The 18,160-nt window shown below is 40.3% G+C and overlaps 1 protein-coding gene across 18 annotated transcripts in view; it reads right to left on the reverse strand.

Moving 5' to 3' along the window:
• ASPH (aspartate beta-hydroxylase) overlaps positions 1 to 18,160 on the reverse strand; it is a 189,839-nt gene that overhangs the window by 63,989 nt on the left and 107,690 nt on the right. For all 18 annotated transcript variants that reach the window (XR_003038026.2, XM_025001422.2, XM_025001421.2 and 15 more), the window contains 1 exon segment: positions 1,084 to 1,169. Coding sequence is in view for 17 of the 18 variants with exons in the window: in XM_025001422.2 (XP_024857190.1) it covers positions 1,084 to 1,169 (86 nt within the window). In the remaining variant the exon portion in view is untranslated.

Consider the following 18,160-nt stretch of genomic DNA (forward strand, 5'->3'; position numbering starts at 1 on the left):
AATGAAAACCCTTACTTGTATGCTGCTTGGCAGTACTGATGCTTTTTAAAAAAATCTCTTATCTCATTGTTCATTGTATCGAAGTTGTATCTAAGTTGTATCTAAGTCACTAAGTTGTGTCCAATTTTTTTGTGACCCCTATGGACTATAGCACACCAGGTTTCACTGTCCATCACCATCTCCCAGAGCTTCCTCAAACTCATGTGCATTGAATCAACCATCTCATCCATTGTCACCCCCTTCTCCTGCCCTCAGTCTTTCTCAGCTTTGGGATCTTTCCCAATGAGTCAGTTCTTCCCATCAGGTGGCCAAAGTATTGGAGCTAAAGCATCAGTCCTTCCAATGAATAGTCATGGTTAATTTCCTTTAGGATTGACTGGTTTGATCTTGCAGTCCAAGGAACTCTCAAGAGTCTTCTCCAGCACCACAATTCAAAAGCATCAATTCTTTGGCCCTCAGCCTTCTTATGGTCCAACTCTCACATCTATATACGACTACTGGAAAAACCACAGGTTTGACTAGATGGACCTTTGTCAGCAAAGTGATGTCTCTGCATTGTAATATGCTGTCTAGGTTTGTCATAGCTTTTCTTCCAAAGAGAAAGTGTCTTTTAATTTTGTGGCTATAGGCATCATCCACAATGATTTTGGAGCCCAAGAAAATAAAATGTCACTGCTTCCACTTTTTTTCTCATCTATTTGCTTATCTCATTGGATCTTTATAAAAAAATCAAGGAAGAAGTAAGTACATATTATTGTCATTTTTTAACACAAGGAAACGGAGACTCAGAATGACTGAGTGATTTCCCCAAAGCCACACAACTAAATGGTGATGGAAGGGGCTGACTCCCCAACTGGCTGGCCTGAAGATGAAGTTCTATTTCTATCTGGCCATTACAGCTACAGTTTTTCTTTTCATTTGATTCACTCCTCATGAAACGCTGATGTGCCTGGGGAAAAATCCACTCTATTCAAAGGTTGTTTCTCTTACAGTGTTTTTCAAAAACAAACCAAGGGTAATGCCTGTGTTTATTTAACAACGAAACCATCGCACGCTTCTATGAAAAATAGACCATCGACCTACCCTTTTACGGAGTTTTTCTGCAGCATCAAGCTCAGCTTTAATAGTCTTATCAAATTTATTTAATAGTTTAGGCTTCTTTTTCTTCACTGAAAGAAAAAAGAGGTTTATAATTTTTATATTTTTTGTCTAGAAATAGTTACAGCAAATAGTGATTTATAAAAGTAGTAAGAAATCCAGCATTGGTCACAAGCCAATTGGAACTGGAGGAGCGGTTCCTAATTCAACTTCCCACAAGGCTCTCCCCACCCCCGGGTTGACCAGCCAGTAAATGCCATGCTCAGGAACACAGCCTGGGCCCTTTAACCCAGCGCTCCAAGGTGTTCTTGGGATTCTGGGTGAATACTGATATTCTGAAACTCTCAGGAGAGTGTTTCCGGAATGAAATGGTAGGCATGATTTCTGAACTCTTAATCAACTCCTTGGGTAAGTCCCAAAGACCACTTACAAGATCTTTGAACATCTATAGTGTTTTGAATCAGGTGAAAGTAGGAAACGCCTCTCAAAAGGACTCAAGTGAGCAGGATTTCTTAGTTGAGGACTCAAGACCCTTCTGTTGCATCCAGGACCTAAATTCCAGCATATTCCATACTTTAGCCAGAAGGGACCACCCCACGGATGAGGCTAATTTCTCCATGTAAAACGACTTATTCTTTTTCCTTTGAAAAGGAAGGGGAGGGTGGGACAAATTGGGAGAACAGCATTGACATATAGACACTACCATGTAAAACAGACAGCTAGTGGGAAGCGGCTATAAAGTTCAGGGAGCTTAGCTTGGTGCTCTGTGATGGCCTAGAGGGGTGGGATGGGGTGAGGGAGGGAGGCTGTACAGGGACAGGATATATGTATATATGTATAGCTGGTTCACTTTGTTGTATGGTAGAAACTAACACTGTAAAGTAATTATATGCCAATAATAAAAAAATTTTTAATAAAGAAAAAGAAAAATACACCCTTCCTTTAATTATCAGCTCAAAACCACATTCATTCCACATATCACCCATGCAAGCACTCTGTTCTTTTTTCTCTCTCTCTTTCTATTACACGACTGAAGTCCTCAGCACAATGCATACATCTGTTTTTGTGGTTCTTCCCCATATTATATGGGGCTTTTATTATAATAACATCTTGGTCTCTTTCTAAACCATAAAACTGTAGCTTGCCAGGATGCTCTGTCCAAGAGATTTTCCAGGCAAGAATACTGCAGTGGGCTGCTATTTCCTCCTCCAGGGGATCTTCTCAACCCAGGGATCAAACCCACATCTCTTGCATTGGCAGGTGGATTCTTTACCACTGCACCACCTGGGAAGCTATTTAGTTCAGTTCAGTCGCTCAGTCGTGTCTGACTCTTTGCAACCCCATGAATCGCAGCACGCCAGGCCTCCCTGTCCATCACCAACTCCCGGAGTTCACTCAGACTCACGTCCATCGAGTCAGTGATGCCATCCAGCCATCTCATCCTCTGTCGTCCCCTTCTCCTCCTGCCCCCAATCCCTCCCAGCATCAGAGTCTTTTCCAATGAGTCAACTCTTCGCATGAGGTGGCCAAAGTATTGGAGTTTCAACTTTAGCATCAGTCCCTCCAATGAACACTCAGGACTCATATCCTTTAGAACGGACTGGTTGGATCTTCTTGCAGTCCAAGGGACTCTTAAGAGTCTTCTCCAACACCACAGTTCAAAAGCATCAGTTCTTTGGTGCTCAGCTTTCTTCACAGTCCAACTCTCACATCCATACATGACCACTGGAAAAACCATAGGCTTGACTAGACGGACCTTTGTTGGCAAAGTAATGTCTCTGCTTTTCAATATGTTATCTAGGTTGGTCATAACTTTCCTTCCAAGGAGTAAGCATCTTTTAATTTCATGGCTGCAGTCACCATCTGCAGTGATTTTGGAGCCCCCAAAAATGAAGTCTGACACTGTTTCCACTGTTTCCCCATCTATTTCCCATGAAGTGATGGGACCAGATGCCATGATCTTTGTTTTCTAAATGTTGAGCTTTAAGCCAACTTTTTCACTCTTCTCTTTCACTTTCATCAAGAGGCTTTTTAGTTCCTCTTCACTTTCTGCCATAAAGGTGGTGTCATCTGTATATCTGAGGTTATTGATATTTCTCTTGGCAATCTTGATTCCAGCTTGTGCTTCTTCCAGCCCAGCATTTCTCATGATGTACTCTGCATATGTTAAATAAGCAGGGTGACAATATACAGCCTTGACGTACTCCTTTTCCTATTGGAACCAGTCTGTTGTTCCATGTCAAGTTCTAACTGTTGCTTCCTGACCTGCATAGAGGTTTCTCAAGAGGCAGGTCAAGTGGTCTGGTATTCCCATCTCTTTCAGAATTTTCCAGTTTATTGTGATCCACACAGTCAAAGGCTTTGGAATAGTCAATAAGGCAGAAATAGATGTTTTTCTGGAACTCTCTTGCTTTTTCCATGATCCAGTGGATGTTGGGAATTTGATGTCTGGTTCCTCTGCCTTTTCTAAAACCAGCTTGAACATCTGGAAGCTATTGCTGCTGCTGCTGCTGCTGCCGCTAAGTTGCTTCAGTTGTGTCCGACTCTGTGTGACCCCATAGGTGGCAGCCCACCAGGCTTCGCCATCCCTGGGATTCTCCAGGCAAGTACACTGGAGTGGGTTGCCATTTCCCTCTCCAATGCATGAAAGTGGAAAGTTAAAGTGAAGTTGCTCAGTCGTGTCCGACTCTTCGAGACCCCATGGACTGCAGCCTACAAAGGCTCCTCCGTCCATGGGATTTTCCAGGCAAGAGTACTGGAGTGGGGTGCCATTGCCTTCTCCCTGGAAGCTATTACTCACTCATAAATCTTGACTTGGGAATATGGGCTGTATTTCCAAGCACCCCACACTCCAGGTTAACCATCAAATTGTCCCAGTGGCCATAGCCACTGCGAATGCTTCCAGATCATTTTCTTCCATGTCCCACCCTGTGAGTAAGTTACCCTGTAATAAATGGATCCATTGATTACACAGAGACTCCTGCATCATTTTTTGGTCTCGAAATGCCTTCTCAGTTCAGTGGGCACTTTTTGTTCCATCTATTCTCCAACATCTCCCCTCTCTCATCTATGTGTCCCAGTCGAATGATTTCCAAAAGGAGGGAAGTTTCCTAAAAACCTTAGCCTCCTGCCTCTCCCCACAGGGAAAGTGGTGTGACTTATCTGATTACTGAGCTTGGGGGGAAGCGATAAACTTGTGTAGCTCAGCCCCACCCCTTCCCTTCCTCTAGCACATGTACCTCTATTGTGCTGGGCTGGTAGCATGTGATCCAGGGAGGGGACACACGTGGCAGAACTAGGGCTGCTGCACGATGCCTGGAGTGAGTGGATATATCCAGTTCTGGGGTTCAAGATTACACCTGTTATTCCTGCTCATTTAAGTCCATTCTTCAATTTGGCTTTCGTCAGTAAAGGGCTGACACTTTGATCACTTATTCCTTCGTTCCTTGTAATATATATTTTAAATTTCTATTGGAGTATAGTTGACTTACAATGTTGTATTAGTTTCAGGTGTACCGCAAAGTGAATCAGTTACACGCATACATATATCCACTATTTTTAAGATGCTTTTCCCATACAAGCCATTGCAGAGTACTGAGTAGAGTTCCCTGTGCTACACAGTAGGCTCTCACTAGTTATTTATTTTATCTATATACAACTAATAAGAAATAATTGACCTAGTGTGCACATGTCAATCCCAGTATCCCAGTTTATCCCTCCCCTTTTCCTCTTGGTAACCATAAGTTTGTTTTCTACATCTGTGACTCTGCTTCTATTTTGTAAATAAGTTCACCTGTACCTATTTTTTTAGATTCCATATATAAGCAATATCAGATATTTGTCTTTCTGTGTCTGTCTGACTTGCTTCATTTAGTATGACAATCTCTAGGTCTATCTATGTTTCAAATGGCATTATTTTGTTCTTTTTCATGACTTTAATATTCCATTATATATAACTCCTAGGCATATACCCAAAGAAAACCAGAGTTCAAAAAGATACAGGCACCCTGATGTTCATTCCAGCACAATTTACAATAGTCAAAATATGGAAGCAACCCTAATGTCTATCAACAGAGGAATGGATAAAGAAGATTTGGTACATGTATCATTCCTTCTATATTTTTTAAAGTTGCTATCCTTTTTAATTTGTTTATTCTACCTTTCTCTTCTCCTCTCCCCAAACCCCAAGGTCCCCTGTTGTGGAAAAATATGTCTAAGGCCGAGACTGTAAAATAGTGGCCAATGGGAACTTTCAATGGCATATCATTTTCTATGTGAGCATTCATGTTGAGGACATGGGAAATGAGCTGACACTTGACTGAGACGGGGATTTATAAGTGGTGGGAGTATTGTCATATCACCCACCAGTGATCCATGTCTCTCAATTGCTCACTTTGGTTTTGTAGAAGTGTTGGCAGCAGTATGACAGCAGGACCAGGAAAGCCTGGTGTGCAGAGGGTTTAACTGCAGGCATCAGCACTTTTTCCACGTACGTCGCCCGTGTTGTACAGTTAAAGTTAACACGAAGCTTACTCATTATGGGGGGGAAAAACTATTGGCAGCTTAGGACAGCCAAAATAGTTAACAGTAAAATATGCATACATGCTACCGTATATAAAATAGATAGCCAATGGAAATTTGCTGTGTGACTCGGTGAACTCAAACTGGGGCTCTGTAACAACCTAAAGGGGTAGAAAAGGGTGGGAGGTGGGAGGGAGGTTCAAGGGGGAGAGGACATATGTACACCTATGTCTAATTCATGTTGATGTATGTCAGAAAGCAAACCAAATTATAAAGCAATTTTCCTTCAATTAAAAATAAATAAATTTAAAAATTAATTTAAAATGTTTGTTAAATAACCATACTATACTGTGTCAAAATATTTCAATATATCACAAAAAAATAGAACATTAAAAATCTCAAAGCACTTGTTACCAAAAGAAATCACTTTGACCCATCTTTTCCTATATCTTCCTCTTGAGTAGCTGCTAATATTGCTCCTCCCTCTGAAATTCGAGTTTATTTCTATCATGAATATGTGTAAGCATAAAAAAACCTAAAAAGCGCACAATCTTCCCAATTGTAAAACAAAACAACCACAGACAGATCTGTTCCTTCTTGTTCTGGGAAGCACGTTGGTCTCACTACAGAAACAGCAGTGGATTCTCAGGGTTTGTGATGGGACAGGGCAGACTCTCCCAGGCTTTTTGGGTCTTGGTGTTCTTGTTGACAAGTGAGTGGCTTGGGCTGGGTCCTTAAGGTCTCTTTGAACAAATCTTGCACTTCTAATTTCCAGTTGATTTTAAACCATGTCAATTATCTTTCAAAGCAGGCCTAGAAGTATTGAGCCGGGTTGTTCATTTTGCTAAATTTGGATTTTTAAATGGTTTGTGACTTTCCTGGTAGCTCAGATGGTATAGAGTCTGTCTGCAATGCGGGAGACCTGGGTTTGATCCCTGGGTTGGGAAGATCCCCTGGAGGAGGAAATGGCAACCCACTCCAGTATTCTTGCCTGGAGAATCCCATGGATAGAGGAGCCTGGTGGGCACCAGTCCATGGGTTGCAAAGAGTTGGAGATGACTGAGCGACTAAGCACAGCACAAAATGATTTAGGAAGCAGCTGTCTATAGTTTTATTAAACTTCATACTTTTTCTTGGGATAAGGGGCAGGGGAGGTCACTGCCATTACAAGTCTTTTATCCTTTTCTAAAACCATAAAGAAGAAAAAACAAATGACCAGTTGCATTTCAAATCTTGACTTCCCTTACTGTGGTTGAAACATTAAGAGCAAATGAAATGAAAAAGAAGAAACATTGAAAATATAATTAAAGGCACAAAAAAAGACTAACAGTACACATGTAGATTAAAATTAAATGCAGACTCCCTTTCCATTCCACTTGGTGTTTGCCTACTATGGTATGTGAGGAGACCACAGTCTTACTGGGGAGAAAGATGTAAACAGATAATGAATGCTTAGAGGAATGAGGATATTTGTAAGGGTGAGCTAGGAGTGGTGCTAACTTTTCCGTGAGCCAGCACAGAAAGCTTCCTGGAGAAATGGAGAATTAAAGTACATATGCAAGTAGACATAGCATTCAGGGCAGAGGACAGAGTATTTATTTTGTAAACCAATCACAAGTTTGGGAAGTTGTATTTTCACCATTAGTTCTTTTTCTTGTAAGTCAAAGGCTACAAATCTCCTCCTTGCATGCTAGGGTTTGGTGCAATATCCATGTTGTTGTTCCGTTGCTAAGTTAAGTCTGACTCTTTGAACAAAACGTGGTCCACTGGAGAAGGGAATGGCAAACCACTTCAGTATTTCTTGCCTTGAGAATCCCATGAACAGTATGAAAAGGCAAAAAGATATGACACTGAAAGATGAACCCCTGGATCAGTAGGTGCCCAATATTCTACTGGGGTAGAGTAGAGACACAGCAATATACATGAATGTTCTTATAATGGGAACCTGGGCTTTTCCAGAATTTCCTGACAGTAGAGATCATCCTCAGGGACCCCAGACATGGACTTGCCTTCCCCCCAAATCCAGAAATGTAGCCTTAGTGACACAGAGCCTGCTTTCAGAGCAAGAAGAGCCCTGAAATGCATGTTTGGGGTGTTTCAGTTTTGAAGAGAGAAAATTCCATCCCATCTCTAAGAGGTGCACAGCTAGAATGAGCCTTTGGAAACCAGGTGAGGCAAAACGCGGACAGCTGTAGCCCCACTCCACCCAGATTGGGGATGTGGGTTGGTTCCCACGCTGATGGCCAAAGTGTCTGCTCGGCCGGGAGCTGCCATCTGCTTTTGATACAGTATTGTCCTGCTGATTAAGGCCCTTGATTTAATGTCACTCTGAAAAAGAGAGAGGGTAAGAGCTTCTCCCACCAACTCAAGACCCATCTGAAATGCTGCATTTGGTCAAGAAAAACACATCCATCCTGAAATAACTCTATAATCGTTGTTTCCTAGAACCTTTACTGCCTTTCACAAATTGACTCCTGGTGGTGGTTTAGTTGCTAAGTCTTGTTCAACTCAATGGACTGTAGCCCTCAAGGCTCCTTTGTCCATGGGATTCTCCAGGCAAGAATACTGGAGTGAACTGCCATTCCCTTCTCCAGGGGATCTTCCCAACCCAGGGATCAAACTTGAGTCTCCTGCATTGGCAGGCAGATTCTTTACCACTGAGCCAGCAGGGAAGCCACACATTGACTCCTAGTCACTCTGTTTTCACCTCCTCTTTCTCTACCTGGAAAGCAGATTATATTCCTTTTACACAGACTATCAAATTTCACATAAACTTCTGATACTTCCAAGATTTTTCTCATGGTTTTTTGATGGTTTGAGCTGGAAAACCCTTCCTTCTACTCCGAAAGAATACTCTGCTTCAACTTTGGGGACCCGGTTTAAATGCTATTTCCTCTATCAAGTCATCTAAAAATATCTTCATAAAACACACACACATACACACCCTTTCTCTTCTGTGCTCATATAACACTTTGTTTCTGTAAATAGTAAAGTTTCAGGCTGTGTTTAAGTTGGCCATATGGTTATGTATAATGTACACTCACTTCCCCACACCACCCCCACCCAGCTGGATTGTTTATTTCTGTAAGGAAAGAACTGTGTCTTCCTCATAATTTATTTCCAGCACAGCACATGGCCAGTCCCACAAAAAGTCTTCAACAAACGTTTCTGAACAGATATAAATACACACACGTATGAATAAATCAAGATAGTCCATGAAATCTTGCCATTGGTGACAATATAGATGGACCTACAGGATATAACCTTAAGTGAAATAAGTCAGACACAGAAGGATAAATACTGTATGATTTCCCTTATAGGTGGAATCTAAAAAATGAAACAAATGAACAAACAAAATAAGACAGAAACAGAGTCATAGATACAGAGAACAAACTGGTGGTTGACAGAGGGGCAAAGGTTGGGAAGATGGGTGAAAAAGGGAGAGAAGAGTAAGACACCAAACTTCCATCTCTGAAATAAATTAGTAACACGGATGGCATGTCACATAGGGTATTCATCAATAGTATTGTAACAACTTGGTATGGCATATTACATAGGGAATACAATCAATAATATTATAACAACTTGGTACGATGACAGGTGGTAACTAGACTTGGTGATCATTTCATCATGTATAAAAAATACCAAATTACTATGGTGCACACCTGAATGCAATTTATATGTTAACTATATAGCTCAATAAAAAAGGATATTCCAGAAGTGGATAGGATAATGTCAATTTGTAACTTGGGCATATTGGCTATTTCCTGCATTGCAGGTGGATACTTTACCACTGAGCCACTGGGGAAGCCTCATATTGGCTTTTTAAAAGCCAATCAGAAAATTCCAAGCACCCGACATGGAGAATGGGCTTCCCTGGTGGCTCAGTGGTAAAGAATCTGCCTGCAATGCAGGAGCTGCAGGTTAGATCCCTGGGTTGGGAAGATGCCCTGGAGGAGGGCATGGCAACCCACTCCAGTATTCTTGCCTGAAGAATCCCATGGACAGAGGAGCCTGGCAGGCTCCAGTCCATAGCGTCACAAAGAGTCGGATACAACTGAAGCAACTTAGAACACACAAGATGGAGAATAAATTCAGAATAAAAGTACCTGGCTTTATAAAGAGTTCAAAAAGTGTCAAAAAACAGCTAAAGAGGGGACGCAGAAGGAAGGTATGAGACAGACACAATGTATGTGCAAGACAAACCCCACTGCAGATTTTATAGAGAATACCAATATTTATTTTAGTTTTTCCATATATTTAGAATTTAGAAAATAATGGCAGAGTACTAGACACAACTAACTAGTAAGCTCTTGGACTGAAAAGTTCAGCTGATTTTAGTAGAACATACAAACTTCACTAAGCAGCCTGCTTTTATGTTCTGAGTCACTGCTTAATGCCTTGTCAAATTACTTGCTAATAATGGTAGTTGAGATTCATGGATCACTTACTCTGCTAGACACGGGCAACTAACCCAGGCTGTACAAACTGTCAACAGTAGGAGCCAAGACTGGAGTCTGGGGTTGTCTTGATTCCACTTGTCTATGCTTTTGACTCTTTTGTTGTCAACCTGGCATCTAACCCCAAAGTTAAGAAACCAGGGTGTTCAGCATGCTTGGAGAGTGATGACAGAGTGGAATCAAGTACTAGTGTAAGTTATTATGTTGTGTAAGGAAGTAGCTGAATTTTGTACTATTTGTCTCAGAGGATAAAGGCCGTGAAATAATCACAGTGATTTTCCTTCATCTTGTGTCTCAAAGACCGAGCATGTTCACATTACTCAGAGAACACCTGGCCAAGCAGGAAGGGCATGGGGAATGGAGTCTGGAGGCCAGGGTGTGAGCCTCAGTTCTGCCTTTTTTAGACAGCTTGCTTGGTCTCAATTTCCTGAAATGGGAATAACATCTGACTCCCCTACCTACCAACCATCAGTTCAGTTCAGTTCAGTTCAGTCGCTCAGTCATGTCCGACTCTTTGTGACCCCATGAATCGCAGCACACCAGGCCTCCCTGTCCATCACCAACTCCCAGAGTTCACTCAGACTCACGTCCATCGAGTCAGTGATGCCATCCAGCCATCTTATCCTCTGTTGTCCCCTTCTCCTCCTGCCCCCAATCCCTCCCAGCATCAGAGTCTTTTCCAATGAGTCAACTCTTCGCATGAGGTGGCCAAAGTACCAACCATAAAGGAACATAAAATATCATAAATGTTCCTCATGGCTCCCATCTACAATACCCTTTTTCATTTCCTCTAAAATACTGCTCTTTAATTAAATGGGAGATTTGTAGGACCTACCTTATTAGAAACATGTTTGAGGAATTAATTTTTTTAAGATACAAGATTTGCTCTACAGTCAAACATTTCCTTGTCAGAGATTTTGGGCAAGTAATAATTTTGCCTGAAAAAATTAAGTGTGTATTTCCTGGGTCAACAAAGGACAAAGTAATTACAGCTCAACTATACTTTCTTTGGCTTCCCAGGTGGCCCTGTGGTAAAGAATCCACCTGCCAATGCAGGAGATGCAGCTTCAATCCCTGGGTTGGGAAGATTCCCTGGGGGAGGAAATGGCAACCCACTCCAGTATTCTTGCCTGGGAAAATCAATGGACAGAGGTGCCTGGCGGGCTACAGTCCACAAAGAGTTGGACATGACTCAGCGACTAAACAACAACAAATACTTGCCTTGCTTCCTAAAGTCTACGATGTGTTTTCAAGTAGGACTACATAAAATATATAGGTATCCAAAGGTAGAATTGAATGAAAAATAATCTAAAATGCAAAATGATTTACGGGAAGGAGAACTAAACTCAAAATAAGACATTGAAGAAGAATGTGTTCTTTATCTGAGATGCAGCTCGAAGCTGAAATAATCATGTAATGCTTTATTGCAGTATTATTCATGTTAATTAGTTAAACCAAGACAGACTCCATAGCACATTTTAATCTTCTTATGTTATAATTGGGAGTTAATTTTGCTTTTCTCTCAAAAGTCAATGATGGATTTCCATATAAAAAGAGAAACCTCTAGTCTAAATTTGTCTGGCAGTGAGGAAATCTATAAATTAAGGCACATGACACAAAAGAAGATAATAGAGCAAAGCATTCAAGAACTCAAGAATTCAGCAAAGCATCAAGAATTCAAAAATCGAGGAATTTTGATGAAATTCCTCCTGCTGGGTACAGGGAACGCAAGCCCATATCTACCAGTGTCCCTCCCAGACACCTGCAGGGGATGAAGGTGGGACCCTCAGTTTTTTTCTCTTTCACTTAAAAATGGGAATTGTGCGAGGTATTCTATTGCTAGGCTTCACACTGGGGTCTGAAATAAATCTGCTTTCATATCAAGAGGGGGTCATGTTACTTGCTGTTGAGAAACTCAATCAGCAGACAGCCGTGGAAGTGTTTCTGAAGGGAGTCTTTGTATCATCACTCTGAAAAAGGAAAATTACTGTGTTTGATCCAAAAAGAACCTTATCTGAGCGCACTTCCTCTAATGTGCTCTATCTACCTTGTAGGTGCATAGTACAGGCAGAAGATGTAAATCTTGGCAGCTCAGGGCAGAGGGTCTTACCTGCTAGCCTAGAAGGAAGGTGGACCCTTCCTTTGCCTCCTATGTGCTGTGCTTCGTCGTTCAGTCATGTCCCGACTCTGCTATCCCATGGACTATAGCCCACCAGGCTCCTCTATCCATGGGATTTCCCAGGCAAGAATACTGGAGTGAGTTGTCATGCCCTCCTCCAGAGGATCTTCCCAATCCAGGGATCAAACCCAGGTCTCCCGGATTGCAGGCAGATCCTTTACTGTCTGAACCACCAGGGAAGCCCAAGATTAAGAAATAATAGGCTTCTGTTCTCCTAAGAATTAAACATCAACTACATGCCAGCAGGAGTTCAATATTCAAAGCTCAAACCAAACAGTTAACATAAATGTTTTTCAGCTGACAGACACTAATACAACACATAAACACATAAAGGGCAGTTGTTTTCAGTCTGCCTCTTGTATTGAAATAATGTGGGATTCAGCTGGGAGCAGTCAATGGCTCCAGAAAGTATTCTGGCTTATTAAATAGAGTCTGTTGTCTCCCCATAGGGTTATTTTAATAAGTTATACATCCCTCCCCTTCTAGAGTAATCATCCTTTAACAGATGTGACCCCATATGTTAGAGATTTCAGAGATGCTAAATGATGTGTGTTCTATACTTATCAGAGATTCTTTCGGTGTCAAGGTGGTCCATGGGCTTACCAACAGCTGCTTCAGACATTAAGATGGGAGGGGAGCTTGTGGAAAATGGATACATGTATAGTATGGCTGGGTACCTTTGTGTCCACCTGAAATGATCACAACGTTGTTAATCAGCTATACTACAATAAAATATAAAATAAAAAGTTAGGACTTTCTCAGTGGTATAGTGGATAAAAATCTGCCTGCCAATGCAAGGACGTGGGTTCGATCCCTGGTCTAGGAAGATTCCACGTGCCACGGAGTAACTATGCCTGTGAGCCACAACTACTGAGCCTGTGCTCTGGAGCCCCTGTTCTGCAACAAGAGAAGCCACCACAATGAGAAGCCTGTGCACCACACACACACACACACACACAAAAGCAGCCCCTGCTCAGAGCAACTAGAAAAAGTCCATGTGCTGCAAAAATAAATAAAGAAATAAAGAAATATAAAATAAAATAAAAAGTTAAAAAAACTGACAGAGCTATTAAAAAGAAAAGTCTCCAAATCCATCACAGATCTTGATACTGCTCATTCAACAATTAACTAAAAAAGTAGAGAGAACATCAGCAAGAATAAAGAAGATCTGAAAAACAGTATAAACCAAGTTGACCTAACTGATATTTCTACAACATTTTCCCCAACAACAGCAAAATACATATCTTTGCAAGTGCACACAGAATATTTTCCAAGCGTCTACCTTAAATTAAAAAATAGAACAAATTAAACCTAAAGCAGTAGAAGAAAGGAAACAATAAACAATAAAATCAACAGCTCAGAAGGCAAAAAATAAAAATAATAAGATCAATAAAATTAAAGTTGGTTTTGACAGAAGATAAGTAAACTGATAAAAAACCCCAGCCAGATTGATCAGGAAAGAGAGAAGAAATAACCAAAATCAGGAATCAGTCTGGTGGTATCACTACAGATTCTACAGTTATTAAAAGGATAATAAGAGAGTATTACAAATAATGTTACACCAATGAATTCAACAAATTAGGTGAAATAAAACCAACTCCTTAAAACAATTATCCTTCAACTAAAAATAATTAAAAGAAACAAGTCTTGAAAGACACAAGCTACTAAGGGTAACTCAAGAAATAAATAACTTGAATAACTTACATCAGTTAAAGAGATTGGATTTGTAACTAAAAACCTTGCCACAAAGAAAACTCTAGGCCCAGTTATTTCACAGGTGAATTCCACCAAACATTTAAGGAAGAATTAATACATCATAATACCTTAATTCTCAGAGAAGAGGGATTGTTACCCAACTCATTCTGCAAGGTCAACCTTACTATGAAACCCAAACCAGGAAAGACATCACAGGAGGAAAAAACTATGAACTAATTTGCTTCTTTACATAGATGTAAAATATTTCTAAAACTTTTAGCAAAGTAAATCCAATAACATAGACAAAGGATAGTGCACTATGAGATTTATCTTGGAAGTGTACACAGTTGGTTTAATATTTGAAAATCAATCAATGTAATTTATAATATTAATACACTAAAAATTAAAAACCATATGATTGTCTTTTTAGGCACAGAAACAGTCTTTGAATCTAAAACCCAGTCCAAATCAAAGCTCTCAGTAATGTAGAAACAGAGGGAACTCTCTCAAGCTGATAAAGAGCATCAGTGGAAAATTTCCAGCTAACATCATAGTTAATGGTGAAAGGCTGATTTTTTTCCCCCCCTAAGATCAAGAACAAGACAAAGATGTCTACTCTCATAACTTCAGTTTGAAATTCTGCTAGAGGTTCTAGTCACTGAATCAGGCAAGATAAAGAAAGAAAAGGTATCCTGATTGAAAACAAAGTAAAACCATCCTTATTTAGAGGTACATAAAGATCTTTCTAGAAATCTGACAAGTACTAGGGAAAAAAAAAAAAAAAAACTACTGGAATATAGAGGTCAGTCTAACAAGGTTCCCGGATACAAGTTCATTATTAAAAAAAAAAAAAATCAATTTTCTTCCTTTATACCAGTAACAAACAAGAGAAAACAAATTATAAATTAATACTACTTACAACTGCATTCAAAAATATAATATTCTTAGGAATAAATCTGACAAGAGTTGTCAAAGATCTATACAAGAAAACTTATAAAAACAATGCTGAGAGAAATGTTAAAAGATCTTAAATAGAAAGAGATACCAAATGCAGAGGCCAGAAGACTCAACACAGTAAAGATGTCAAAGTGAAAGTGTTAGTCGCTCAGTCTTGTCTGATTCTTTTCGACCCCATGGACTATAGCCCACCAGGTTCCTGTGTCCATGGAATTCTCCAGGCAAGAGCACTGGAGTGGGTAACCATTTCCTTCTCCAGGGGATCTTCCCAACCCAGGGATCAAACCAGGTCTCCTGCATTGCAGGCAGATTCTTTACTGTCTGAGGCATCAGAGATGTCAACTCCAGCAGGCTTTTTTATTTGGTAGAGACTGACAAACTAATTTTAAAATTCATATGAAAATACAAACAACTTCTGCTATAATCAAAACAATTGTGAAAAAGAAGTTTGAAATTCTATGATTTCAAGACTTCCTATAAAGCTAGATTAATCAAGACAGTGGTATAGAGACAGATAAACAGATCAATGAGACTAAGAGTTCAGATACAGAACAATAAATATCAGGACATTTTCAGTGGAAGTGCAAAGGCAATTCAGTTGAAACAAAATCTTTTCAGCAAATTCTAATGGAGAAATTGAACCTGAAAATCTGCTCTGATCTAAATTTCTCCTCTGTATTTTAAGCATTCTTAACTCCAGTACTTTGGCCACCTCATGCGAAGAGTTGACTCATTGGAAAAGACTGATGCTGGGAGGGATTCAGGGCAGGAGGAGAAGGGGACGACAGAGGATGAGATGGCTGGATGGCATCACTGACTCGATGGACGTTGAGTCTGAGTGAACTCTGGGAGTTGGTGATGGACAGGGAGGGCTGGCATGCTGCGATTCATGGGGTCACCAAGAGTCGGACACGACTGAGCGACTGAACTATGAACTATTTCAATTTTGATTTTATTATTTTTTTAAGTCTTTGTTAAATTTGTTACAATATTGCTTCTCTATTTTAGGTTTTGGCTTTTTGGTTGCATAAATATGTAGGATCTTAGTTCTGTGACCAAGGATTGAATCTGCACCCCTTACATTGAAAGGCAAAGTCTTAACCATTGTATCACCAGGGACTGCATTTATTTGATCATTTTGGTTTCTTTAGAGGAATGGGTACATCAATTTTCAAACCATTTGACAAACATTTATGAAGTACCTCACAAGGTATTATGCTGGCTAATGTAGGGGACACAAAAATGAACTGGGTATAATCCTGCTATAGATTGAAAGTTTTTGTCCCCCTAAAACTCATATGTTGGAATCCTAATTGCCCAGGTAATCGTGTTAGGAGGTGGGGCCTCCTAACTGGGTTGTGAAAGCTCCATTCACGAGTAGGGTTAGAGCTTCATAAAAGACTCCAGGGTTTTTTCCCTATCTAGTAAGGACACAGCAAGAAGGTGCCATCTACAAACCAGACTTCTTACCAGATACTAAATCTGTAGCTGCTTTGATTTTAGACTCCCCAGCCTCCATGAGAAATAAGTTTCTGTTAAACTACCCGGTTTTAGCTCACTGGTAAAGAATCTGCCTGCAATGCAGGAGACCCTGGTTAGATTTCTAGGTTGGGAAGATCCACTGGAGAAGGGAGAGGCTACCCACTCTAGTATTCTGGCCTGTACAGAATTCCATGTACTGTATAGCCCATGGGGTCACAAAGAGTCAGACACTTTCACCTGGTTTACGGTATTTTTGTTACAGCGGCTTGAAAAGACTAAGACAAATATCTATCCTCAAATAATGGACATCAGAAAATAAAAACAAAGGATAGTAAATTAATGACTAGAACAGAATGCTGAAAATTATTAGGCAATGGAGAAGGCAATGGCACCCCACTCCAGTACTCTTGCCTGGAAAATCCCATGGACAGAGGAGCCTGGTAGACTGCAGTCCATGGGGTCGCTAAAAGTCAGACACGACTGAGCGACTTCACTTTCACTTTTCACTTTCATGCGTTGGAGAAGGAAATGGCAATCCACTCCAGTGTTCTTGCCTGGAGAATCCCAGGGACGGGAGAGCCTGGTGGGCTGCCGCTTATGGGGTCGCACAGAGTTGGACATGACTGAAGCGACTTAGCAGCAGCAGCAGCAAGGATTATAAAATACTTTGGGAACAAAAAGTAGCATGGCTTTACTTCTAATAGGAGTATCTTGAAACTAAAACAGCACTGTAAATCAACTATACTTCGATTTAAAAAAGAGAGAAATGAAAGTGATAGTAAAAGTCAGAGTAGAAGCTGTCATAGGACTAAGGGAGAAAGTTAAATTCTTGGCTAAATGAAGTGGTTACATTTCAGGAGGAAAGAAGATTTGAAAATAAAACTCTTAGAAATAATTACATTTGCAAATATCAAAGAAAAAGCTGCAACTTCTCACCAGTAAAACTTACATTCAGATAAATTTATCTTCACTTGAATAAAAATGCATCTATTAATTTCACTGTTTCTAGATGGTTGTGCTTTTTAACAGAATGCACTACTCAGCACGCTGTCACTTAGGAGGCTGGTGACATTCTAAAATATCACAGATCACTGTCAGTATGAAAAACAGGATCTATGTTGTGATTCTTTTTATGAATAACGTGAAGTTTATTTTCATGCAATGGCACAGCCCCCTGTTTTGGGCTTTAACAGATGGCACTCTTTTTACCAGGGTTTTAAACTTGCACACTGGGAATGCAAGCTATTTATACAGTACACACTTTAGCTGATCCTATCTTTGGACATGTTTAATTAAAGAATGAGCTACCAATAGCACAATCAAGCGGACACATGGGAGAAGCAGGAACTTGCTGCCTTGCTGAATACATTATTTTACCCCAGCAATTTCAAGCACACATGGAAATTAATGGCACAATGGAGGTTTATAATAAATCCCCTAAGCATTTAGCTTTTTTAGTTAGCTGTTTTCCAAAGCAGTGTTAATAAAGCTTTAAGGCCCGAGGCAGAAGGAAAGCATAGCTTATTTTTTAATGAGATGCCACTGTAGCAATCTTCAACTAGCTCTTCAATATTCTCACACCTGAATCAGTGTGGAGACGTTCATTTTCTACATATAAATGCTTTTTAGAGGAACATCCCAGAAGAATCAGTATTCTCCTATTGCACTTAAGACATTAAATACACTGGGAGGTGGAGAGGATTAAGTTTATCCGATTGATCAAGAGCCTCTTAGAAAAGGAACATATACAAATAAACAGTATTAAATA

This window comes from Bos taurus, chromosome 14 (assembly GCF_002263795.3).
Source record: "Bos taurus isolate L1 Dominette 01449 registration number 42190680 breed Hereford chromosome 14, ARS-UCD2.0, whole genome shotgun sequence".
Lineage (NCBI taxonomy): Eukaryota > Metazoa > Chordata > Mammalia > Artiodactyla > Bovidae > Bos > Bos taurus.